General features: G+C 42.1%; 1 protein-coding gene across 7 annotated transcripts in view; it reads right to left on the minus strand.

Annotated features, from left to right (window-relative positions):
* Nucleotides 1-20,671: 20,671 nt before the first annotated feature.
* Nucleotides 20,672-27,933, minus strand: part of NPHP4 (nephrocystin 4) — a 205,788-nt gene continuing 198,526 nt past the window's right edge. For all 7 annotated transcript variants that reach the window (XM_030222550.1, XM_030222549.1, XM_030222546.1 and 4 more), the window contains one exon: nucleotides 20,672-22,060. In XM_030222550.1, coding sequence (XP_030078410.1) covers nucleotides 21,920-22,060 — 141 coding nt within the window. In that variant the 3' untranslated portion in view covers nucleotides 20,672-21,919. The remainder of the gene's footprint in view (nucleotides 22,061-27,933) is intronic.

Genomic DNA, 27,933 nt, shown 5'->3' on the forward strand with positions numbered 1-27,933 from the left:
TTCGCAAATCTTTGAAGACACGTCTCTTCAATAGAGCCTACAAAAAGAACCCTTAAAGACACAAATCACCACACAACCCACCCAATCATATAAATACACCTCCTATACCACCCTAACACCCCCTACTCTATCTTCTAATATCTTCGGCTTACCACCGAATGTATCTAAGATCCTCTCATGACTATGTCATAACAGCACTCTGTAAGCCACATTGAGCCTGCAAATAGGTGGGAAAATGTGGGGTACAAATGCAAATAATAATAATATCTGAATTCAAGAGAGCTTGGGACAAGTACATAAGATCTCTAAGAGAGTGATAGAGAAAGTAGATGGCATAGATGGGCAGACTGGATAGGCCATATGGTCTTTATCTGCCTACATTTTCCATGTTTCTATTAAGCTTATAAATCTAGCCAAATGAATGGCAGACCTAACTTTATAAGCAAAACTTTTAAGTTCCTAATTGAGGATGAATTTTCAGCTAATATTTAGGCTCCTATGTTTGGCTGAAAATAAGGCACAAATTTAGAAGCTCAGCTTTTTTTTGAATATTGGGGCTCAAGTCTCGGAAATTAAGGGTTTAGTTTAGTACTTGACTAGATGTATCTAGTAGTGTACAAAACGCCAGATGAAGCTGAACATTCAAGCAATTTCTCCTTTTCCCTCCCCCCACTTCCCCTCCCTTTCTACAGTACAAGGGAATGAGTTTCTATCTTTAGGCATATTTTCACACAGAAAGCTGCTGTTCTCGCCTTCAGAAACACTACATAAGTGCTGACAATTTAAACTTTACATCATCTCAGCTTGAGTGTTAAAAGCAAATTAAGAAGATATTTAAAAGCCCAAATTTTCTACACGTCAGAGAAGAGTCTGTTTACTACTGGTCTGACTACAAAGGGCCTGCACCAGCTCCAGTTGATTCAGAATGCAGCAGCAAACTCATAGAAGGTTGCAAGCGACGTAACCACATCATACCATTTTTGCTAAAACTTCATTGGCTACCAGCACAATACAGGGCTAAATTTAAAACTCCATGTCTAATCTTCAAGGCCCTTAAAGGAAATGGCCCTGAGTACACGAAGAATAGGATGAGCCTCTACATACTGCCAAGGACACTAAGGTCCTCTCAAGGACTATCACTAACCACACCCTCTCTAAAAGACATTATAGGATGTGGTACCCGCAAGGGAGCCTTCTCCAGAGTAGCCCCCACCCTCCAGAATGCACTGCCTGAAAGGCTCCGCTTAACACAAGACTATCTCTACTTCAGGAAGCAGGTGAAAGCTTGGCTCTTCAACCAGGCCTTTAATGGAAGAAGTAACTAACTTGTTAGTCTCACTCACACACACAAGGAGTGACATGGTCTGCACATACTGCAGCAGGACATGTTTATCCACTCCTAACCTAGCTGAGATAATATTTAACCATCTCTATGACGTCATGTGCAACTTTCTTTAAATCAGTCACCTTACTTTCTAACTCCTCTTACTCTCTTACCTATCTATATGTTCCATCTTTGCTTTACTCTTCACTTTCAATTAAAATGTTCTATTACATATTGTGTTGACATTGTAAGTCGTATACTATGCCATACTTTGTATTGTTATTTGAATATTTTTACTGCTGTTAATTGCCTATTGCTCATGTTTGATCTATTCTTACTGTACACCGTCTTGAGTGAATTCCTTCAAAAGGCGGTAAATAAATCCTAATAAAAAAATACTCTCCTTGCAGAACACAAAGAGCTGTACAGCATCTGATGATAATCTCTTAAGAAAGTGGGTTGTTGTAATGTCAGCTCCGCTTATAAAGAATGGCTTCTGGTTATTCCTTAGCCTTCCATGTTAGTTACTGAAGGGCTTCAGATCCTGAAAGAGTGACAAACAGCTTGACCTGGAATTCTCCATGGCATTGTGTATATTTATGGTGGCACTTCTGTAGGAAAATATGAACTATAAGATCTGTTGTACGATGTTCTCTAACCAAGCCTGGCTCTCTCTGTGTATTGATATAAAGCGTTTCCAAGTTCAGTCATTGAGAGCCACAAACAGGTAGAATTTCCAGGATAACCCTAATAATTATGTATAACATAGAGATTGAATATATGGCATGGAGGAGTGGTCTAGTGGTTAGCACACTGATCTTTGCATCCAAAGGTGCCCGGTTCAAATCCCATTGCTGCTCCTTGTGATCTTGGGCAAGCCACTTAACCCTCTATTGCCTCAGGTGCAAACTTAGATTGTAAGCCCACCAGGCATGGGCATAGTTTGGGGGGGGGGGCAAGGGAGGGCAGTGCACCCAAACGAGCTGCTCCTGCCCAAACCTCCTTGGACATAACCCACCACTATCTTCTCTTCTCCCAGCCGCTGCCATGGCAGCCTGGAGGAACCGCAAACTTCCATGCTCTTCCCTTTCCTTCTCTGGCTCTCGCTCACTTACTCACTCCGTCCCCCTCCCTGGCAAAGCATAATGAAAATGTGCGCAGGGCCGTACTCCTGTTGCGCGCACCACTGCCAGCCTCCCTCCTTCTCCCTCACCAACCTCATGATGTAAGTTCCTGTTTCCGAAGAAAGGACAGAAGCCGGCAGTGGCATGCGCAGGAGCATGGCCCTGCGCAGTTTTTATTTTGTTTTGTAGCAGCGTCGGGTGTGTGTGGGGGGAGGGTTGGAGAGAGTGAGAGAGAGGCAGGAAAGGGCAGGGTAAACCACAGAAGCTTGTGGTTCCTCCAGGCTGCCATAGCAGCATCCAGGAGGAGTAGCTAGTAGTTTGGCGCCTATGTCCCTAATCTTGCTGGGGGGGGGGAGGGTAGAGAGAGTGAGTGAGGCAGGGAAGGTGCGTGAGGGAGGACATTTTGGATGGAAGGGAGAGACACTGATGGAACAGGGAAAGCCTGGAGAGAGTGAATGGAAGAGGATAGAGAGGGGGAAGACAGTGAATGAAAGGGGGAGGCGATGGAAAGAGGAGAGAGAGAGGGGGAGATACTGGATGGAAAGGAATGAGAGAGATGGGAGATGGCTGGAGGTAAGGGGGAGTGCAGACACTGGATGGAAAGGAATGAGAGAGTTGAGAGATGCTGCAAAGGGGAGAGAAAGGGGAGATGTTCGATGGAGGGATGAAGGGGAGATGCTGGATGGAAAGGAATGAAAGAGAGATGGAAGATCCTGCAAAGGGGAGAGAGAGAGGGGGAGAGGCTGAATGGAAGGGGAAAGAGAACACAATGGAAAGGAATGAGAGAGAGCGAGAGATGGGAGATGCTGCGAAGGGGGAGAGAGAGGAGGAGACGCTGGATAGAAGGGGGAAGGGGATGGAAAGAAACAGGATGGAATAGGGGGGGAGAGGATGGAAGAAGGAGAGGACAGAGTTAGTGAAAGTCTGGGGAATACGTGGAAGGGGGCAGAGGTGAGGGAAAGAGATGGAACTTGTAGGTAGATGCAGTAACAAGAAGGAAATTGGTTAGTAATAATGAAATCTGGACAGAAAGGCAGAAAAATAAATGGAAGAAACTGGAAGGAAAAGATCAGTGCTGGATATGGATGTAATAAAGAAAGTGAAGAAGACAGGAGAGAGAGAAATGACAAATGGAAAAGGAAATCCTGGCAAGAGAGTTAGCAGAAACCAGAGACTGGAATCAACATGATTAGAATCATTAAATGACCAGACCACACAGGAAAATTATTTTTAATTTAAAAACTTGCATATTACAAACAGTGCGAAGTGGAAAATAAGGTAATGGTTTTCTATTGGACTAAATGAATATATCTTTCAAAAGCCCAAACCACCTTCTTCTGGTTCGGACAGTATACCATGCTCAGGGGTCCTTTTACTAAGGTGCGTTAATAGATTTAGCACGCAGTAATGATTAGCGTGTGCTAAATGCTAAGAAGCCCATAGGTATAAAATGGTCATCTTAGCATTTAGTGTGTTCTAAATCCATTAGCACACCTTAGTAAATGGACCCCTTAATTTGGAATGTAGTATATAGAATATGTGAGGTGTTGAAATTTACACCTGCTGTCTTTATATTTTGCACAGGATGAGGGACCACATGACTGTTTTTCTGGTGTATTGAGTGCAAAGACTGGCTGCTTGGGAGTTCAGTTTAACTTTTGTCCACATATTTCTATTTTTAGTCTGTAGTTACATATTCTATATTTGGTGAAGGTTTATCTGCATTCTGCATGCATGGAAGAGACCAGGTATTCTGCTAGCATTGAATACCTATGCAGGATCAATATGTACTAATCTGGCCTGTTCAGTTTTCCAGTAGGTATGTTGATGTTATGTGAATGTGAGAGGAGGCATAATGAGTGAAATTTTCCCATGGTGCTGGCTTATTTCAGTTAAAAAAATATAAATATATTGCCCCCCCAAAATGAAACGGTCAAACTACACCCATGCCACCAGAGACAGGGAAATAGCCAGTGTACCTGAATGTCGCTCACCTTGACCTACAACTCAAAAAGGTGTGAACAAAATCTAAATAAATGTTATCTACATTGTTGCCCTAATTCTATATATGGCATTCAAAACTGTACATGCAAATATGGGTAGGTACCCAATTTGTGCGTGCAATTTAATTGATAAACAAGGCAATTAGCACCAATAATTGGGTGCTAATAATCAATTATCAGTGCTAATTGCCATTAATTAAAATTAGTTTACACATCTTTCGGCATCAGAATCCACTCCTACTCTGAGATCATTTTCTCGCACCTTTTCTGACTCCATGTGGAATTTAGTTTTGTGAGTCACTCTCTATTTCACTCCTTTTACTCTATCTTATCCGTCTGCATGTTCTGCCTCCACTTACACCCTATGCTGTCTATTATGATGTTTTAGTGTGTATTGTGTTGACACTTTAATGCAGCATATTCTGTCACAATCAGGGGCATAATCGAAAGAGAAGGGCGCCCATCTTTCGACACAAATCGGGAGATGGCTCCTGGTACAAAATAAGTACCTGAATATATGTAAACTGCCTTGAATGTAGTTGCAAAAACCTCAGAAAGGCGGTATATCAAGTCCCCCCATTTCCCTTTCTCTCTGTCCCTTATGACATCACAATATCAGAAGTGAGCCAAGTATCGGGCAATCAAGCCATTGTGACATCACTGATGAGGTTGGCTCTTATTGGTGGAATGAGTGGAGGAGTAGCCTAGTGGTTAGTGCAGTGGACTTTGATCCTGGGGAACTGGGTTCAATTCCCACTGCAGCTCCTTGTGACTCTGGGCAAGTCACTTAACCCTCCATTGCCCCTGGTACAAAATAAGTACCTGAATATAGGTAAACTGCTTTGAATGTAGTTGCAAAAACCTCAGAAAGGCGGTATATCAAGTCCCTTTTCCCTTCTCTCAGGGTCACCCAAATCGGCATAATCGAAAGCCGATTTTGGGCGTCCTCAACTGCTTTCTGTCACGGGGACGACCAAAGTTCACGGGGGCGTGTCGGCAACGTAGCGAAGGCGGGATGGGGGCGTGGTTAAGAGATGGGCGTCCTCGGCCAATAATGGGGCCAGATTCTATATAAGGTGCCTAAAAAATCTGCGAAGTAAACATTTCACCAAGAAAGACTAAATCAGGGGTAGTCTATGAAACAGATCAACAATTATTAAAAAAATAACAAACATCACATTATCTCATTATGATGAGACTCTTTTTTCTTTTTTAAGTAGCGTGAATCTTGCAGCTTTCAAGGAAGATAACCTATTTAAAGAAAAGGAACTAAAATAGAATTAAGGCTGTTAAAGAAATAAACGAACTGCGCTAGTACAAGAAAGGGTGGAAGACAAAGAGGATGTTAATTGAACAACTTGAAAGAATTCATAACCACCAGATACAGGGAATGTATTGAAAATGCACACTAGAATTCATTGTATAGCATTTCCCTGGCGTCACACAGACACGGGCAGCCTATTGAAGAAGGCCAAGACCTTGCTTAACTGTGGCGGACTGTGGGTTCCTGAACTACAAAGCCCTCAGATTACCACGTATTAGCTCTTGGCTTTCCACTTTGGAGGAGGAATGATTTAGGAAAGGATATTTAGGAAGAGCTCAGGTACTTAAGATTCATTTATCAGGTCGTTAATAAAGCTATAGACATATCATCAATTAACATATGTTTTGGTTACTGGCTGTATATTATTTATTGTTGTTGCAAAGGGAGGAAGTGAGGCCAGGCTGGTCACAGCTTTACACAACTGTTTAATCTGCTTCAGTGTGGTTCTCCTAAACTCCTAACTAATAGCCATGTTTGGCGTATAAATACTTCCATGGCATAAATGAATGTATCATCAACGATGATTCATTTCCTGGGCGGTGATTCCTGATGTGGAACCTTGCATCACATAGCTATGGTTTGGCTTCTTCTTTCGCACATACATCACTTTACACTTGCTCACATTAAACATCATCTGCCATCTGGATGCCCAGTCGCCCAGTCTTATAAGGTCCTCTTGCAATTTTTCATAATCCTCTTGCAATATAATAACTTTGTGTCATTAGCAAATTTAATAACCTCACTAGTTATTCCCATCTCTAAATGATTTATAAATATGTTAAAAAGTACCGGTCCCAGCACGGACCCCTCGGGAACCCCATGATCTACTCCATTGAGAACACTGATCATTTAATCCTACTCTCTGTTTTCTATCTTATAACCAGTTTTTAATCCACAATAGGACATTACTTCCTTTTGAATATCCAGATACAGAATATCGACCAGCAGATTCAGTAGCTGTGTAGGGTGTGGTGCACCCCGTTCCTTGTTTCTCCAGGTGCAGGGGCTGTGGTAGCCAGAGCTTCATTGTACCAGATGTATATCAGCTAGGGATACAACTGCCAGCCTCTTCTCCTTACTGTAACGGTATGAAGACCGGAGAGCTGGAGCCAAAGACAAGACTACTCCCACAGGACTTGGTTTTGATAACAACAGTATCATTACAAAGTGCGCCATCTCCTAGCATAATCAATTGAAGGCAGAATAGCCAGCCCAGAAGCTGTGAGAGTATTCTAAATCAAAAGGTCACATACCTTATACTGGTAGTCACTAGAGGTTTCTGCTGTGTTTTTCTAGGACGAACCTGAGTGCTTCTACGCTTGCCATTTGATTCTAGGTAATAAGACAGAAGCTGAGTCAATATTTGCTTTGTCCCAATGCATGCATGGATGGGTAGTCTTCCTTTGCTTAGAAACAGAGAAAAATAAAAGCAGATGAAGACCATATATCCTATCCAGTCTGCCTATCCATGCCATCTACTATCCCTAGGGAAATAAGTCTCTCAAAACAATTTCTTTTTATAGCTCCTTCCAACTTATGTTAGCCCAGCCATTGCATTGATGGTCCTCAGCTAGGAGACAGAGCTCCTTCTGAAAATCTGCAATTATGGCTCCTCAGTCCAGCACCCTGATGTTGAGCTATGAAGCATGATTGCCTCAGACCCTCTCTCTACACCCCCTTTCCCAAATGACCCTGGTCTCTCTGCATGGTGGTGCACAGCACTGCCACTGGCCCAGCCCAGCCCAGAAATCTACATTTTGTCTGTAAGAAAATGACTCAACCTACCCCTTACATAAGGGAATCATCTGATAACACTTAGGAGGTAATTTTGAAACTGTTGTGCGACATTTACACCTGTGAAAACCTAGTTTACGTAAGAATTTAGAAAAGTCACCGCTTACACAGGTGATACATTGACGATGCATTTTTTGCTATGGACTGGATTACGTTTGGTTAAGTTCATATAATGATAAAATACAAATTGATATACACTATAATAAACAGCCAATTATTTTGCATGATGTGGTAGTTAAAAAACCCCATGGTCAATGTGGCTAACATCTGTGTACATAAAACTGACAGATCATAACAATGGACATGTGTCCAGGAGAGAAGGATTAGGACTGCCATTGTATTTGGTAACTCAGTCATTAGCTATGTAGATAGCTGGGTGGCTTGATGATCATTTGGTGTAAAGGTGGTGGACTTCACTCATCCCCTAAATAGGATTTTAGAGAGTCCTGGAGAGGATCTGGCTTTTGTGGTACACTTGCATATCAACAATACAGGGAAGAGCAATAGGTAGATTCTGAAAGTCAAATGTAGGCTTTTAAGTAGAAAATTGAAATCCAGGAACTCCAGCATAACATTCTCAGAAATGACCCCCTAATTCAGTGGAGGGTTCCAGAGGCAGGATGAATTCCAAAGTTTCGATGCCTAGATAAAAGGATGGCACAGGGAAAAGGGCTTCAGATTTGTAAGGAACTGGGCAACATTCTAGGGAAGGGGGAACCTATTCTGAAAGGATATGCTCCATTTTGGATCAGTAGCGTACCAAGGGCAGGGCGGTGGGGGCGGTCCGCCCTGGGTGCAGGCATCAAGGGGATGTGTGAAGCAGTTGTATGGCTGTCGGCTCCACCAGTCCCCTGCCCACTCTGATGTTACTTCCTGTTCCAGGGCAGGAGACTAGCAGAGTGACTGCCCCATGCAACCCCTTGCTAGGAGGAAGGGTGGTGGGGGTGATGCGCTTCGGAGCTGTGCCATGCCTCAGGGGAGATGATATGCTTCGGGGGGGGGGGGGGGGGGCACAGCAGTGACCCGCCTCGGGTGGCAGGCAAGCTAGGTACACCACTGCTTTGAATCAAGCAGGAAACAGGCTGCAGGTAGCACATTTAAAATGGATTTTGAAGAACTTTCAGCTGGCAGTGCATGGTTTGTACTGTGCAATCTTGAGAGGATACTGTCAAAATGGGAAAGACAGAATATCCCACTAGACAGGTTGTAAAGACTCAAGTACCTGAGGTAGATTTTATTAAAAAGCTGACAGATACAAATGATTCCAATTTACGCCATCAACAACTAAACAGGTTGTGAATGCAAATAAGAAACACATTTTGAAATATCTGTATGCAAATACTAGAAGTCTGAAAAACAGGATTGGAGAGTTAGAATGTATAACATTAAATGAAAATGTAGACATAATAAGCATCTTGGAGAGAAGTCGGAAGGAGGATAACCATTGGGATGCTGTGATACCAAAGTACATCAAAATGATAGGGAAAATAAATTTGTGGAGGGACAGCACTGTGGGGGTGGTTCTGTAACAGGACACCTACAGGATGAGGCAAAAAAAAAAAAGTAACCCCCTAGAGTTTTTTTTTTTTTTTTGGGGGGGGGGGGGGGGGGTTGCTGTTTTCTCAGCAACCACTTGGAATTTCAATGTGAAATTGTATAGCTTTATTTGATGTTACTATCTGTGTTTATGTGCTGAATGGAATGAGATTGTCTTTAAACATGGCAAAGTTGCAGACTTTTTAGCTGACTACCCAGCGATTTTCATGCATTTAAAAATATGTTTCCACTGTAAAACTACCATTATTTGAAAAAAAAAAACAAAAACAAAGAGGGCAACAGCTTACTGCTAATGATGCCACAGTGACGTAGACTTTTGTCTGGGGAGCAATGTTGGAGGCCTATCACAAAATTCACCTGAAACAGCAAACAATCGTGGAACTCAAGGAAGCGCTGCAGATGATCTGGGACAGCCTGCCACAGGGATCAGTTGACAAGGCTGTTAAGAACTTCCCCAAGTGACTGAAGGCCTGTGTTATAGCTGGGGGTGAACACTTTGAGCATTCACAGGGACTGCAAAATTCCGACATCTTGTTAATTGCATCTTTTGAATGACGTTATTTTACTATCCAGCTTATTTTCGAAAGAGATCGCCGGCTATCTTCCGACACAAATCGGGAGAAGGCCGGCGATCTCCTGAAGTCGGCCAAATCGCTATAATCGAAAGCCGATTTTGGCCGGCTTCAATTGTGTTCCGTCGTAGAGCCGGTGAAAGTTCAAGGGGGCATGTTGGCATGGTAGCGAAGGCAGGATGGGGACGGGACGGGGGCGTGCGTTGAGATGGCTGGCTTCGCCCGATAATGGAAAAAAAAAAACCTTGCCTTGACGAGCATTTCGCCGGCTTCACTTGGTCCCTTTTTTTTCAGGTCCAAGTCTCAAAAAAGTGCCCGAACTGACCAGATGACCACCGGAGGGAATCGGGGATCACCTCCCCTTACTCCCCCAGTGGTCACCAACCCCCTCCCACCCTCAAAAAAACTTTAAAAACATTTTTTGCCAGCCTCAAATGTCATACTCAGGTCCATTGCAGCAGTATACAGGTCCCTGGAGAAGTTTTAGTGGGTGCAGTGGACTTCAGGCAGGCAGACCCTGGCCCACCCCCCCCCCCCCACCTGTTACACTTGTGGTGGAAAATGTGAGCCCTTCAAAACCCACCCGAAACCCACTGTACCCACATGTAGGTGCCCCCCTTCACCCCTTAGGGTTATGGTAGTGGTATATAGTTGTGGGGAGTGGGTTTTGGGGGGCTCAGCACTCAAGGTAAGGGAGCTATGCACCTGGAAGCTATTTAAAAATTTTTTTTTTTTACTTTTTAGAAGTGGCCCCTAGGGTGCCCGGTTGGTGTCCTGGCATGTCAGGGGGACCAGTGCACTACCAATTCTGGCCCCTCCCACGACCAAATGCCTTGAATTTGGCCGGGTTTGAGATGGCTGGCTTCGGTTTCCATTATGGGCAAAAACCGAGGCCGGCCATCTCTGACATTTGGGCGGCCCCAACCGTATTATCGAAAAAAAAGATGGCCGGCCATGGAGATGGGTGTCCCTGTTCAAAAATGCCCCTCCATGTCTTAGCTCAAACATTTTTAACGCACATAGGGGCCCTCTTACATGTTATAGAAGACACACATTCAAACAGGATAAAAGTCCTTCATGAAACAAACTGCACTCAGGGAAGGGGATGTTTGGATTTAGCTCATATCTTTTTTTGTTGCAGCTCAAGACACGTTACATTCAAGTATAGTAAGTATTTTCCTGTCCCCGGAGGGCTTACTATTTAAGTGCCCGTTTTACTAAAGTACAGTAAGGTTTTCCATTTAACCTACCATAAGTGCAAAACTTAAAGTAAATGAAAAGCTTGTGCTGTAAATGCAGTTTGTGTCTCGCATTTACCGCACAGGGAAGATAGTTAATGCATGGGCACCATGTTGCATGTCTGGGCTGATAGCATGGGCCCTCCATGCTATTGGCTTGGGCATGTAATGAGAGGCCCATGTGTTAACCTTCAATAGTTCAGCTTCCTATGGTGGCATTACCTGTTCCTGCTCCCCCCCCCCCATCACATACTCCAAACTCCCCACCTCTCCAATGCCTCCCCAACCCTGATCATGTACTCCCAATCTTCTCAGATCCAATCATCTCATCCAAGGACCCCACTCCTTGATCACACTCTGAATCCCCCCAACCCTTCCCAATCATCTCACCTAAGGCTTCTCACTCCACACTCCAGAATCTCCCAAGACCTCAATCACACAATCTTAAAGCCCCTATCCACAATCAGAAGTCTGATGCCATTACCCCCTCCAATCAGAAATCTGATGTTCTCCAAGTCCTTAATTACCTCCTCTGGAGCCTCTGCCAAGCCCCTCCTACCTGTTTCCATATTAATCCTCATTCTACCCTCCCAGAACCCCTATCCACCTCCCTTATATGGAAGGTTGACCCCTAACAGAAGTACAGTGAGACTACTGCTAGGGTCAGCAGTGTCAATTTGGTACTCGGAGCTGGATGGAATGGGAGCAGAGGGAGACTGCTCTCATTTCTTGCCACTGGACCACCTGGCCTTACTTCCAGGAGGGGGAAGTGGGAGAAAGAAGGGAAGCTAAAGATGGGAGGGCACAACGAAAATAAGCAGTCTTGGCTTGCCAAGCATTGGCTACGATATTCTTTGTAGTAAGTGTGGAATAGGGAGTGATTTCTGCCAAGCAAGACTTAAGCTATCTGTGTTCTGCACAGCAAAGAAGCTTAAGTGCTGGGGTAAACCAGGGGGTGGAATGAGAATGAGGGGATGAGTGGCTGGAGAGGGGAGCATGTGAGTCTAAAAAGATTAGAGAGAATCTGGTTGAAATGGAGGACATATTGATCTAGGGAGAGGGAAGGAGACTGAGGCACGAGATGCTCGATGGCATCAGAGATTTTGGAAATGGAGGTATCATTAAGAACTTGAAAAGGGAAGAATGCCAGTGTAGGGGAAGATGCTGGGAGCACCAGAGAGGGAGAAACTAAGCAGGTAATGGTCAGACCACGGAATAGCAGAAATGGATAGCAAAAAAGAAGGGATAGTAGAAGAACAGTTGAAGATAAAGTCCAAAGTGTTTCCGGCAATGTGAGTAGTGGTAGAGACATGTTGAGTAAGACCCATACTGAAGGTGAGAGAAAGATAGGAAAAGCATAGATTGTAGGGGAGGAGATTAAAATCACCTAAAAGTAGGAGTGGGTGGTAGAGATTGATGCATTCTGATGAGAAAGCAAGCAATTCTTTGGTAGAGATGAGGGGGTGGGTGGTAGGTAAGAGCTACAAAAAATGGGAGGGAGAGAAATTGAGGATTAGCAACTCTGAGATAGAGAAAGGTTTTACAGAACAAGAGATTACTTGAAGAGAAAATGAGAATAAACAGGCTGTGCTCCCACCCTGGAACGGAGGGCATGGAACATGGAAAGAGAGGGAACCTGGATGGAAGGAATCAACCTGTGTCAGCAGGATGTAGCCAGGTTTTGGTGACACAAAAAGGACATCAGAGGAGTACTGGGAAATGAGCTCGGCCACGAGCAGACTTGTGTCTTAAAGAATGGACATTTAGGAGGCCAAATTTGAAGATACGAGGGAAGGATGGTAGAGGAAGGGTGGGTTATAACAATGATTGAGTGGGTGGGGGAAGGGAACTAAATACTGACTGAGCAAAACAGGAATGCAGGCCAAGGGAGAAGGGGAAGAGCAGGGTGCCATTAGGGAAGCAGAAGCCAAAGTGAAGAACAGAAACAAAGAGACTAAAATAACAACTGCGAAAGAGCAGAGCACCCCAAGAAGCACACAAGAAGCATGACCTGCTCCTTGGTCGTGCTCCTTCAGCGGAAGCGCTTTGCACCAGAGTTGTTAGTCAAGGAAAAGTGATGTCACCTTGTGGCAATAGCAGTTTGAATCAAGGAAAATTGGGGAGAGTGTAGTATGGGGAATGGAACTTTGTGGCAATAAGGAATTGACTTGGGGAAAATCGGGGAGAGTGAATGGAACCAACCTTGGTGCAGGAAAGCCCTATAGGCAGAGGAAGGGAAGAATCTAATGGTGAGCACTTGGGATCTGTGGGGATGCAGACATGTATGCATATACTCTTCCCTATTTTAACTATGGTATTCCTCTCCTAACTGTAATTTTATTTCTATTGTAAAACGCCTGTCAAAGTAAATGGTAAATCAAACACAATAAACCATAAATAAGTCTTGTATAAAACAGGAGCTGCAATAAATAACATATATTAATGCCCGTGACTAACTATGCATTAGAAATGATAGGGCACCCCCAACACACACCAAAGATGTCCCGTTTTTCCTTGATAGTAACATTTAAAGCATTTATTCTCTTTTTGCAATCATTAAGTTTCTGGGGTTCTTTTTGTTTGTTTTACCAGAAATGTTATAATAAAGTTTATTGTGTATTTGTGTGTTCAGTTCCTGATGGAATTTGCTTACCCAATTCTTGAGAGAGAGAGAGAGAGAGAGAGAGAGAGAGAGAGAAAACTCTATTACTAAACAGTAGAATAACTAAAGCACAGAAGTATGATGTTTGCTCCATTTAGTTTCAGCTTTGCCTTTGTCAGCTGAACAATATTATTCTATTATTTCTAGCAAGCTGAATTGGCGAGTCTGGAATTATGTAGAAGGAAGTGCTGCAGTGACATTTCTGTAGGCTTTTTTTAGGGGACGACTACCAGTGTGCAAATCTTTTGCTAGCAGGTGGCATGCCAGTTTTAAGACGTTGGGGGGGGGGGGGGGGGGGGGGTGATCAACAGTCCTTTAGCTTACTCTCAGGGGAGGCTACTTCTGTAAACAGTCCCGTGGTGGTAAGGCTTAGAAATTCCCAGCGGTCGCCATTCACAACCTGCTGCTGCTGCAGAGAATCAAATTGCAGACCTCAAGAGCAATGGCTTTTATGCCCCTGGAGTGATAGCTCTGAACTGTTAAACTGGCCTGAATACTTGCTTGCTTGTAAATGCTACGGTCCTGTGAAGCCATCAACGTCTGAACACAATTTCTGTCACGCGTTATGCTAGGGACAATTTTCACTGGAATCCTTTCCATATTTTAATTTCTTTTGAAAAAAAATTGATCATTTTACATGGTACCTTTTTTAACCAGCAGCTCACATTGTCAATACTGACTGTGCAAATTGGACCACATAGCAGGGCTTGTTACATTAACCTGCTGATTTGCTTTGTTTGGCATTACCAACGGGAAAATGGCGTCCAACATGGAAAAACACTAAGGCCCCTCATTTTCGCGTTTCAGATGTGCATAAATCAGCCCTTAAATGTCTGTCTTGCATAAATGCAAAAGTTTCCATTTTTACAAAGTCGGGAGCATGCAAATGGAAAGGGGGCGTGCTCTGAACGTGGTTTGGGCAGACAAAGGTGAGGTAAGTTGATAGATGTTTAGTCCCTGTTTCAGAAGGGGACTAAATGTGTGTCTCTAAAAGATCAACATCAGGAGTTACACCTGCTATCAAGCAATTTATAATTTGGTAAATAAACACTCCATTGGAATGTTTAGGGGAGGCTGCCCCCTTAATATCCCAGTGATTTTTGTCTCTCTCCCCCACCACACACACCAAATGCCAGACTGGCAAGGGATACTAATATCTGTGACAGTTCTGGGAAAATACACAATTACTTTTTAAAATGGCAAAAATAGAAACAGAGAAAAATGCTCATCCATGCCATCTACTATCCTTTCTTCTCTCCTAGAAATCCAACGTACTTGTCCCAAGCTCGCTTGAATTCAGATGCAGCCTTCATCTCTGTCTCCTTTCACCTTCATCCTATGCCCCTCCATTCCAGAGCTTCTTTTAAATTGAAAGAGACTCATCTCCTGCTTTTCTTCCAAAGTATATATATTGAGACCTTTAAGTCTGTCCCCATATGCTTTATGACAAAGATCAATGACCATTTAAGTAGCTTCCCTTTGGACCGACTCCATCCTGTATATATCTTTTTGAAGGCGAAGTCTCCAGAATTGTATACAGTATTCTAAAGGCTTCTTTTACCAAACTGCGGTAAAAGGGGCCCTGAGGTAGCATCAGGTTGTGGGTTTGCCAGGAGTAGCCTAGCGGTTAGTACAGTGGACTTTGGGGAATTGGGTTTGAATCCCACTGCAGCTCCTTGTGCCTCAGAGCAAATCACTTTGAGGCCCTTTTACTAAGGCTTGCCTAAAAGTGGCCTGTGCAGGTGTAGACGCGTATTTTGGACGCATGCAAGTCATTTTTCCAGCGTGCCTGGAAAAAAAGGCATTTTTTTGGTGGTTGAAAATGGACGTGCATCAAAATTAAAACCAGTGTGCATCCATTTTGGTCTGAGACCTTACTACCACCCACTGACTTATCGGTAAGGTCTCACACGGTAACCGGGCAGTAAGCGGTCAGTGCACATAAACTGCCGATTACCGTCGGGTAAACGCCACTCGGTAGAAAATAGAAAATATTTTCTACTGCATGTTTTGGATGCTCATCAAAAATAGAATTACAGCCTGGGGCATGTGGTGGATGGGCAGTAGTTCCAATTTGGAGTGCATTGTATGCACGTCAATGCCTATGTGCCGTAGTAAAAGGGCCCCTTAACTCTCCTTTGCCCCAGGTACAAACACAGTGATACCTCGGTTTTCGTTGATAATCCGTCCGAAAACAATCAAACGAAAACCGAAACAGATGAAAACCGAAGCAAATTTTTTCCATATGAATCAATGTAAATCCAATTAATTTGTTCTAGACGCTCCAAAATACATACCAAAAACACATTTTTTTAGAGAATAAATATAGTCCCATGATGGAGCTAAAGCGAAAGGGTTAACTTATTAGCAAGGGAAACACTTAACAGGGAAAATGAGATTTGAGCACATGTGATTTTATCTTGCGTGCATTGCGTTAGACGCGCGGGGTGATGCTCACACAACGAGAAACAACGCCACAATGAGCAGAACGCGTGGGTCACCCTTTGTTTTCGCAAAATTAGCAGCGAGGTCACGTGGGCACGCCAACGAAATCTGAGACAAAATTTTCACTGAAAAAAAATCAAGGAAAACCGAAACCGACGATAACTGAAGTCAATGAAAACCGAGGTTTCACTGTAACTACCTGTAAACCGCTTTGAATATAGTTGCAAAAACCACAGAAAGGCGGTATATCAAGCCCCATTCCCTTTCCCCATAGCGGGTAAAAAGCGAAAAAAAAGGAAATGGTTGTGCGGTAAGTAAACACTTGCCATGTGGCTATTTCTGGAGGGATCCCTTTTCACCACCTACTTAGGCAGCTCCCATGCCAACCAGGCAGCGCATGGCATTGCCCGATTACTGCCGGGTAACCCCCAGGAGGTAAAAAAAGAAAAAATTCCAGTCCCGCCAGAATGTATGTCTACATATTAACTTTTGTTATTATTTTCTAGAATCATTTGCATGTTGACTGTGTCATTTAGATTACATTGCATCTTGTTTTTTAAATGTCTTAATTTTAAGACTTCTGGGGCAGGCCCATGTCAAGTCTTGGATGATGAACAATACGTTTTTAGTTGTTTGGAACATCGTCCAATCATTCTTTCAGTCACCCTCGCTGTGTTTGCTGTGTCTTTGAACTGCGAGGGCTTCTATTTTTTTGCATTTGTGTTGACTAGTGGTAAAATAATGGGCTTTAATGGTAGCCCATGTTGATAACTACACCCCATAAGTTTCTTATATACCAACAAATCCTTCAGTTCTAGACGGTTGAAAATATTGAAGCTCAGCTTAACAGTGCAAAAAGCAGATTTGCAATCATAAAAACAGCAGACATTTTACAAACAGCCAAGTTTTTAAATGTTTACAAAATGTTCATAGTTTTTATTCATCTTTAATCTCTATCTCCATTGCACTGAAAAAGGTTACAACTTATACATTTATTGCTGTTACAAAGAACCATGGATTTTTGTGTGGGGTGTGATTTTTTTTTTCTTAGCCTACTGTAACAAACATGTTCTAAAGCTTGAGCTTCTGAGAATACATTGATCCCTTCTTCATAGAAACAAACAAAATGAAGGCAGAAAAGACTATATGGCCTATCCAGTCTGCACACCAAATGTGGGAAAATGAAAGCTTTACCCTGTAGAACTAATTCTTTAGTTCTTCTTAATTATATGCAATTTAAAAAAAAGTTTTATCTAGAGGAAAAAGGCCTCAGCAGTCAAAGGGTTTTTTTTTATCTGTAGCAATAGCTTTCTGCTTATTTCAGATAAAATTAAAAAAAAAATGTGCACATAATTAATAAATAAGGGGCCCTTTTACTAAGGTGCGCCAAAAAAGGTCTGTGCTAGTGTAGGCGCGTGTTTTGGGCGTGCGCAGATCCATTTTTCAGCACGTAAAATGCCGAATACTGCTCACACGCCAGAAAATAAAAATATTTTCTGGTGCATGTAGGGGATGCACGTAAAAAATGAGATTACCACACGGGCCACGCAGTAGCCGGGTGTAACTCAGAATCGCCACGCATTGGGCACTCATAGGTTTTTACGCAGCTTAGTAAGAGGGCCCCTGAAGCTCTGCTTAACAGTACAGAAAGATTTGCAATCATAAAAGGGAAAATTAGGTTCTTACCTTGGTAATTTTCTTTCCTTTAGTCACAGCAGATGAATCCATGATCCCTCCCTGTCTGTTTATTTGTTCAGTTGTTTCCTGCAGACATGTTCCCTCATTGGGAGAAGTTGGAAAACAGTCTTCAGGATTTCTGTTCTGTTACAGGAGGTTGAGATCGTCCCTCCTTTGTGTGATTATTGCTCCTGTTCTGGGGCATTCGTTCGCTGTGAGGAAAGTTCATGTTATTCTATTTTGAGGATACACTCTGCTTTGGAAGTTTCGAATACTGAAGGCAGATGGAGCTAGCCGTCTGTAGAGCACTATGTTTTTTCAGTGTTCTCTATCTCCACCTGCTGGTAGGCGGACATAACCCATCAGTTAATGGATTCATCTGCTGCTGATGACAAGGAAACAGCAGATATTTTACAAACAGCCAAGATTTTAAAAGTTTACAAAAATTTTCATAGTTTTATTCATCTTTAATCTCCATCTCCATTGCACTGAGAAAGGTCACAACTTTTTCAGCCTTTTAAAAATTTTTGCTGAAAATCGACATGCGGCAAAATAAAAATTGGCACACATCCATTTTGGGTCTGAGACCTTACCACCCACCATTGACTTAGCTGTAAGGTCTCACACGTTAACCATGCGGTAATCATCTACGCTCGTAGAATGACGATTACCGCCTAGTTTCTGCCACGCGCCTGCATAGCAGACGTGTCAAAAATAAAATTACCGCATTGGCCATGCGGTAGCCGGGCGGTAACTCCACATTGACGCACATTGGGCGTGCTTAGGCACCTACACAGCTTAGTAAAAGGGCCCCTAAAGAATTAGATCTACAGTAGGTTAAAGATTTCATTTTCCCACATTTGGTGTGTAGTGTTAGGTTTGTGGGAAGTTGGTTCCTTTGGTGAACCAGCTATCCAGTCTACGCCCACATCAGCTGCTCAGCTCTACAATCCCTTCCCCTCAGGGATCTTCTATGCTTGTCCCACACTCTTTTGAATACAATACTGTCAGCATTTTAACTTGGAAGCTGTTTCATGCATCCACTATTTATGTGAAAAATATTCCCTTACGTTGCTCCTGCCTTATACCTTGTAAGTATTTAAATGTATCCATGATAGTTCCCTTATCCTATCTTTCTTCCAAAGTATACATACATACAAACAAACAACTTTAAACCTATCCCCACGTGCTTTATTTTGAAGATCACTTACCAGTCTAGTAGCCAACCTTTGGACCAACTCTTTCCTTTTGAAAGTGCAGTCTCCAAGTATTCCAAATAAAGTGTTACCAGAGACTTACAGAGACTATCACCTTCTTTTTCACTGCTGGTAGTTCCTTCAGATGTGACTACAATGAAAGACTTCCAATGGGTGAAATCTTGGAATACATTTAGTGGAGCAGTACCGGCCCTTAGAAATAAGGTCCTGATAGACATTAGGGGCTAGAGTCTATATATGGCACAAAAAATATATAAATTCCAAATCTCAAAAAAGGTTTGAAAATATGGTTTTTCAGATGTCTCACCTTGTACCTCCAGGATCAAACAAGTAATATCCTTGTACTCATATTAACAAACAAGGAACCTCAAACGTTCCAAATAGGGAAAACACTGCAAATATTGCTAAATCCACTATTATATTAAGGAGTAGAATAATATCATAGGTTCCAGTGAGGAGGAAGAGAGAAAAAACCATACGAAAAAACTCATAAATATATGAGAAAACCGAATGGTATAAAAAACTCCCCTTCTCCTTCACTACTGAAATGGAGTATACAGGTGCAGACACCTTACCTCAAAACCACCACACCGGAAATAAACCCGGAACACCTCCAAAATCCCTCATACCAATAAACCTACGTCAAGCCTCAATCTTAAACATTTCTAGCATTTCTGCCCCACATCCAAATAATGTGTACATCGAAATCTGTGAGGAAAACACCCCAGTCTAATGATGTACAAAAATATTTTTCACTTATCTCTTGTTTAAATTTAAAGTTCCAGGCTGTGCAGGCTATGAAGGTTGGGTTGCTTGTAGTTTGGTTGGGGAAATACTCAAACTGTTTAGCATATAATTGATGACACCATCCGTGGCGCCCCTCAATAAGTGCGCCTTGTTTCGCCAAATTATAGGCTGCCTCAGGAAGGGCACTTAGGCGAGTCCTTTCACGGACCTACAAAAAAAATATATCAATCTGCACTGAAAAAACCACGTACGAGTCTCATTGGCCCTGTCTTTTCTATACAAGAGACCAGCAAGTCAATCACTGCATCTACAACTGATCCCTAAAACTTGAATATTATTTATTCTTTCTGGTTCTTTTGGTCTTTGTAAAGCCGTTTACATGGTAAAACATGAGTGGGGAAATTAAGTATTAGTGAAAAAAAAACAAGGGTGGAAAGTGGCACATCATAATGAAGGAAAGGGGTGCACACAGGCCAAAATATAAAACCACAAGAAGCGCCATGCTGGATTAGGTCAGTGATCCAATCTAGCATCCTATCTCTGACAGTGGCCACTTTGAAATACTTTGCAGACCCTAATGTGGAGATCCATGCCTGTGACTCATTCCCAGATGTAAGGAGTGGCAATCCAAGTTGCTCTGGTTGGTGAGTTTTATATTGTGTATGTTTTGTATTGGAATCTGCTAGGTTGTAGGCGGAATATAAATGGAATAAATACTGGATCTGTGCTCCAGACGCTTGTCCAAAACTTTATTTTAAATCCAGCTGCACCTACTGACCTTGACCATATCCTCCATCAATAAAAGTCATACTCGGACAGCAGAAAGATGTTGAGAGAACAGGGCCCTGTGGATCAGGTGAACATGAGGAACAGAAATGGAAATCGTAGTATCCTAAATATCCCATAACCACCACAGTACTGTCCTTCAATGATAATAAAACAAGACACCAATCATTAAGATTCATACAATTTAATCAAGCAACCTGAATGACTGAAAATCATTTCATCTGTTATAAAAGTATTCTTGTACAAAATTGAAAGCATATCACAAAATAGCATTTAAAGATCTGTAAAAACCATAGAAATCAATCTTTAGTGCTATACAACAGTTATAAATATGGATACATTTACATTCTTATTGAAAACAAACACGCCAACATATGATACATGATTGCAAGTTAACCAGGCAATAAAAAAAAAAATGGAGGTTAGTTACTAAGGTGCGTTAAGGCAATAACACGTTATATACCCTTTAACTTGCATTGAACACAATAATGTGTATATTAATGAAATGTACTTTAGTTTAGGTTACTTTGGGAACCATAACAATGAGATACCAAGCAAGTAAAACACCTCATTATTATGCAAACTGAATAATGAAACTTGCAATACAAGCTGTTTTATTCCAGGACAAGTAACACCAGCTTAAAGCTAGTGCTTATTTTTCCTGTGCAGGAGCATTGGGCTGTCAACTTTTGGCCCAATGCTCCCAAACAGCATTCTCAAAATGGCGGGACTAGAATCTTGCTTTCCCTAAGCCCTCCTGTGGGTTTAAAATGGTGCTGATGACCTCTAGCAGTAGTGTCCAACATCAGCAGGGGCAGAAGCAACTAGGGATCCCTCCTGTCCTGAAACCCCATATTCCACTAAGGATTGCAAGAGGTAGGCCCAGGGGGCCTACAGAAGGGTGGGGTTCTCTACTGGGGAGGTGTGTTTGCAGGAAGGCTCCCATAAGGAAGGGGTAAGTAAGTAGGGTTAGGATCTGGCCCATTTAAGAATGCTTCCTGGTAGCACTAGGCTGTGGGTTAGTGGCCGAAATTTCCTGGGGAGGGGGAGCCATTAATGTGCGGTACTCAGATACCATGTTAATGATCCCCACAGTAAAAGACCACCTTTTACCGCACCTTGTAATTACCCTCCTAAATAACAAGAGAGTTTATAAAGGTCTTTTTTTTATTAACTTTTCAGCAACCTTTTAACTTTGCAAGCTCATTCAAGGCAGGAAAAAAGTCAGGCTAAAGAAGTAGACACAGTTTTCAGCAGTGTGTCAGAAAACTGGCAATGGTTTTGAGCTAGAAAATCTATACATTATGTAAAGCTGATAACCGTATGCATCTGCCAAGACTTGGTAACTGGACTATGTCTGCTTGCAAATTCAATACAACATGCTTGTTGTGCTGACAGATGTCATTCAAAGTTGATGTTTTCAAAGCAGTGAAGATAGTGACTTTTGTTTTATTCATAAATGACCTTCACACAGAAGGTTTCCTCATTCTTGTCTTCTTGGTCATTGATGTAAATCAAAATTTCTTCTGTGCCAGCATTCTGACTTGGTGCAAAACGCAAGCCAATAGTATAAGCCTCTCCTCCATTAATCTGAAAATACAGGCAAAGTATCTGTATATGTTATTTGGGTATGGTTATACATTTGTTTACGCGTGCTCAGAGTTGGGTATAATGCTGTTTTGTATGTACTTTTTTACCTATGACGAGCAAAGGCGTTCCCAGGGACAGAGTTTGGATTTACACATATACTTTCGGATTTTCAAATGTATACATGCAAATGTTCTGGAAAACCATGGGGCCCTTTTACAGAGTGGGGGTAACTTGAACGTGGGCTTACCACACGCTATTCCAGGACTACTACCGGCCCAATGTGAGAGGGGTGGAATCCTGGAAATGGTTGGTTACTGACAGGATACTGTGGGAGCCCTTACCGCCAACTCAGTGGGTAGTGGTAAGGGCTCCCCACCACATGGCCACGCGGTAAGACTTTTCTTACCGCATGGTCATTTTGTTTCTGGGGCTTTTTACACGCTGCGGTAAAAAGGACCCTGGTGCGTGAGAAAAACGGCCCCTGCCGCTACCACAGGGCCCTTTTTCCCGCAGCTTCGTAAAATGGCCCCTGTGTGTACTAAATAGAAGATATAAACACCTGTGTGTAGTTTCAGTAGGATAATTTTCAAAGGGAAAGTAAGTGCCAACTTTCCCGTTGAATAGTGGTGTAACATATACAACACTTGTGCACGTCAGGCAGCCTGTTACAAAATAACCCTCATTGGTAATGCTCATATTGCTCACATTTATCTCAATTAATACTTTATTCCATTTGATATTGCTTAAGTAATATTGAATATCTAAGCAGTTAAGAAAAGAATTCTAGATATTTATTATTTGCACATATTAATAATAAATTAAAGCAATCCACTGACAGAATAAGGGTGAGGGAACAGTACAGAGTTTTTATGTAATGGATATTAATTGTACATTTTGTTGTAAATCACTTTGGGTCTTTCGGCAGAGGTGAGTAATAAATGTAAGCTAATAAATAAAAATAAAGTTCTATTGGGAGAGCAGAGATGTCACCACGACATAATGACTGGGACTCTCATTCTAAAGTGGCTGAGAATGCTACGTCTGTAGTCCCAGTCCCAATCAACATGGGGAACGGGAAACCTGACTTAAGAACCAAACCCCTGGAAAAGAAAATAGTTGTGAAATAAAGCTGAGGAACTAGACAATTCTATACAGCTGTGCGGCTCCTCGTTGGGCATCTACTTGTTCCATTTGTGAATTGGCACGTGTCAACTATTTTCTTTTCCAAGGGTTTTATTAGTTACAGACTAAAGGCACAGCTATCGGTGCTGCTAAGGCTCAAGAAATAACAAATGAAAAATGTTGCTTTGTTTGAATCTAAGTCGGTAGTAAGATGTTCCTGTTATGGAAGAGCTACCGTGACAGTGTGCACATGATTTGGATGGGCTCATCTGCTACATTAAAGGCCCTTTTACTAAGCTGCGGTAGGGCTAACACGCGGGTAAGCGTGCACCAAATTGACACTATCGCCTGGGTAGCGTGGGCGGCCAGTGGTAATTTTGAAGCTAGCGCGTGCTATTTCCTGTGGCAGAAAATATTTTCTAATTTCTACCGCTGGGGGGGGGGGGGGGGGCCCCGTTCCCAGTGGTAATCGGCAACACAGCCATATTAGTGCACTAGGTCAATGGGTGGCTCTGGCAGTAAATAGCTGCATGCTACTTTTAATTTTAGTGTACGGCCATTTACCTCCCCACTACAAAAAACCCTTTTCCCAGCCACAGTAAAAAAAATGGCCTAGTAAGCACCAAATTCACGTGTCCAGACTAACACAGGTCATTTTTTACCGCAGCTGAGTAAAAGGGCCCCTTAATAAGATTCTATGTTTATCTGACACTAATTTAAAATTCTCTTTATCTTACTATCATATTTTAATAAAAGAGCGAACGATCACCTTATCAATTCTGTCCATTGCAAGCTCTGGTACTAGTGTACCCTGCTACAATTTCTAAGCTTTCATCTCTGTCCTTTTGAAGAAAATTTATCCACGAGTCAATTTTATAGATTAAGAAGGCTGTGTTCTGATGTTGTTGAATTTAAACAGAAATATAAGGATTTATCAGGCAGAGTTTTGCATGCAAGTTGGTAAAAACTCCTTTTTAAGAAAACTCACTCTCAGATTGGGCTGCTCTCCTAAATATGAAGGACATGAATCATAGAAAAATCCTTTCATATGTTTTGCAGATTACTTTCAAAACGTTTTTCCAAAGCCACCTGTTAATGGGTTTCTTGAAACTTTGTTCTGTTGGTTTTACAATCATTTTGCACAGCTACATCTATTTGACACTTGAAGCTTAGAAGGCAAATCTGGTATGGTCACTGCTCTGTTTGCTCAGAGGTGACTGAACTTAAGTTCTTCACAAATCAATGAACTGGTATATACTTGCTCACCTTAGATTTTTTTTTTTTATAATTCTAATTTATTATTATGGAAAGTTTATGTAGTCGGTTGGCCAATTCTGTTAAGGCATATTGGAAGATCAGAAGAATATTTAGAACCAGAATGAAATACAACAGTTGAATTTTAATTGGAAGACGGGTGTTCCAGTGAATAGTCTCATGTATTTATGTTTATTATGGTACTTATATACCGCCATTCAGAATACAGCCAAAACGGTTGACAATAAAACAGAAACAGAAAGGAACTACAAAACAGACAGTACAGCAAGAGAACCCCCCCCCACCAAAAAAGACCAGAAGGTCTATAAAAATGCTGCAACTGCCAGAGTGATCCGAGACCAAGAAGTCCACGTCAAATACATCTAATTAGTCAACACTTGAGAAAATAAATGGGTCTCAGGATATTTTTCTTTCATATAAGGGACCTGGTACCATGATCATTTATTTGCAGCAACATAGGGATTCTTTTCCCCTACTCTATATCCCTTTCCAATATAACTAGCCTAGTCATTCCCATGATAGCTTTGGCTGGGGGTCATGCACCAGGGCTACCTCCAGGACCCTGCAATCACAGGGCCAGTCATAAGGTGGTGCTTCCGTACCCTAGGCCAGCCCGAGCTTAGAATGCTGCCTCAGCAGCATTCCGAACCTCAGTGGGGGGAAGGAGAAAAGAGAGTAGACATCTAGCAGCTGGATTCAAAACCCATGACTGCAGGGCTCTAAATGGAGCATGATTCATGGTTCTCAGCCCAGTACCATTGCTGCAATGACCAAATTAGGAATGCTGGTAGTTTGGTAGGAATAGAGGATTCCAAACTTGGGGAAAAATCACCACAGAGTTGGAAATGAAGGTTTCATGGCTCTAGCGCACAGCCCTATATCTGACGGAGCTGGAAGCTCAAAAGAGGAAAAGAAAACTGACTGAGAAAGAAAAAAAAATTACTTTGTTTCAGCACCAGAGAGAAAGGACTTAACAAGGACCTGGGGTTCCTAGCCCATTATAAACCATAAAACTGTATGTCTCTGTTGATCACCCTCCCCTCACCTACCCACACCCATCCTGTTAGAATATCAATGATATGCTTTGATGTCCCCATGCATACCTCCTACCCACCCCCATCCTCCCACCCTGTCAGACTGTCATAGTAATGCTTGAATGTTTTCACTTATATACACTGTCAGCTAGCACATTTGCTTATTTCCGATCTGACGAAGAAGGGCAACCTTCGAAAGCTAATCAAGAAATGTATTAAGTTATGTCCAATAAAAAAAAGTTATCATCTTATTTTCTTTTCCATGTTTTATTTTGTTTGATTTCTATTGATAACCTTAAGAGTGGACTAACACGGCTACCACACTCCTCTACTTAAGATGGAAGATACCGCATACAGCCGCATGAAAAAGCAAATGAACAAACTTTTGGAAAAAGAAACAAAAGTGTACAGTCATCTTTACTTTCTGACAATCTGCAAGAAGAATGACATCATTCCCAAAGGACTGAGGATCAAAAATCCTTTGGTTACTACTTACAATTCTGACTATGCAGAGAAACTCTGCAAACGCACTAGTCAGAAATTAAGAAATGAACTTATACATCAACTCTACAAGAAAAAAAGAATAATACAAACCCAAAGGGATGTAACCATGAGGAACATGGAGGAATTACATCCACACCTTGTGAACCAACTTAAAGAGGACCTACATAACATCCAAGGAGAAAAACAATACATTGCTATCCGCAAAAAGGAAATAAAGCTATATTCTCTTCTTCAAAATCAAAGAGAGAGAAACTGCTTATCCTTGAATAGCTACAGCTCTGCAGAATCAACAGCTCCAGACACTTTGGAGACACTTGGATACACATCTGAGGCATGTGAAAATCAGAGCCCAAACAAACCAGGGAATACTGATCACACCTTTACAGATGCAAACCAAATGGGGATAATAAACCTCTCGAACCATCAATTATCACAACATGAGATCTCTGTGCTTTCCAAAGGGCTCTCATTCTGCCCATCGAATAACCTAGATGAAATCCAGCTATATTCAGACCTAGAAGAATTCTTCAGAAAAATGCGTCTTAAAGCACATTTCCACAATAGAGAGACATCAAATGATCCGAAATACAGTCTTAAACAGAAGAACACTTATTTCACCCCACAGGAGGGACAAAACTACAGACTGGATAATTACATAGAAAGTTTCAGACATAGGGTTAAATCACAACTCTCCAACAAACACAAAAAAGAATTCTGTACAATCTTACCCCACCAGAAAGAGCGGCCATAAGAACCCTACAAACTAACGAACGCATTATCATCAAACCCGCAGACAAAGGAGGCGCAGTGGTAATTATGGACATACAAAAATACATTGAAGAGGGGCACAGACAGCTCTCAGACAATAAATACTACAGGAAACTAACTGAGGACCCCACACAGGATTACACAAAACAGCTGAAAGACCTTATCAAAACATTTCCTACACAAGCGCAACCTCACCTGAAGAAACTCATACCAAATCAACCTTCCGTGGGCACATTTTACATGCTACCCAAGATCCACAAACTGGGAAACCCTGGCAGACCAATCATATCAGGTATTGGCACACTCACGGAAGAAATATCTGGATTCATAGAGGGAATTCTGAAACCTCTCGTACACAAAACTAACAGCTTCATACAAGACACCACAGACTTTCTGAATAAATTGAAAAATATCAAGCAACTACCACCTAACACCCTTCTGGTCACGATGGATGTAGAATCACTATACAGCAACATTCCACATGCGGATGGCATAGCTGCATGTGGAAGACTCCTAAAAAAATCCACACTGGACCATCAATACTCACCAGAAACTATTACAAAATTAATCAAATTCATCTTAACTCACAACTACTTCCACTTTAACAATGATATCTATCTGCAAATAATGGGCACTGCGATGGGCACCAGGACAGCACCCCAATATGCCAACCTTTTTATGGCTGAGCTGGAAGAGACATTTCTGAATACACACCAGACCAAACCTCTAAAATACTACCGGTACATCAATGACATTTTTATGATTTGGACGGAGGGTGAAGAAACTCTGAAACAATTTTATTCTGCATTCAATACATACCATCCTACAATCAGACTCAAAATTGACTACTCCCCAGAAAGAGTCAATTTTTTGGACACCACGGTCGCAATCAGTGATGGCTGTATACAAACATCCATATACAAGAAACCCACAGACAGATGCAGCTACCTCCATAACTCCAGCTTCCATCCTTCACATACAAAAAGATCCATCATTTACAGCCAAGCCACAAGATACCACCGTATCTGCTCTGACCCAGGGGACAGAGAAAGACACTTTAAAAGCCTGACTGAATCCTTCAAACAGAAGGGCTACAACCCCAAAATAATCTCCAAGAATATTGCCTCCTCCCTCAAAACACCCAGGGAGAATCTGCTACAGTACAAAAGA

This window comes from Microcaecilia unicolor, chromosome 13, assembly GCF_901765095.1.
Source record: "Microcaecilia unicolor chromosome 13, aMicUni1.1, whole genome shotgun sequence".
Lineage (NCBI taxonomy): Eukaryota > Metazoa > Chordata > Amphibia > Gymnophiona > Siphonopidae > Microcaecilia > Microcaecilia unicolor.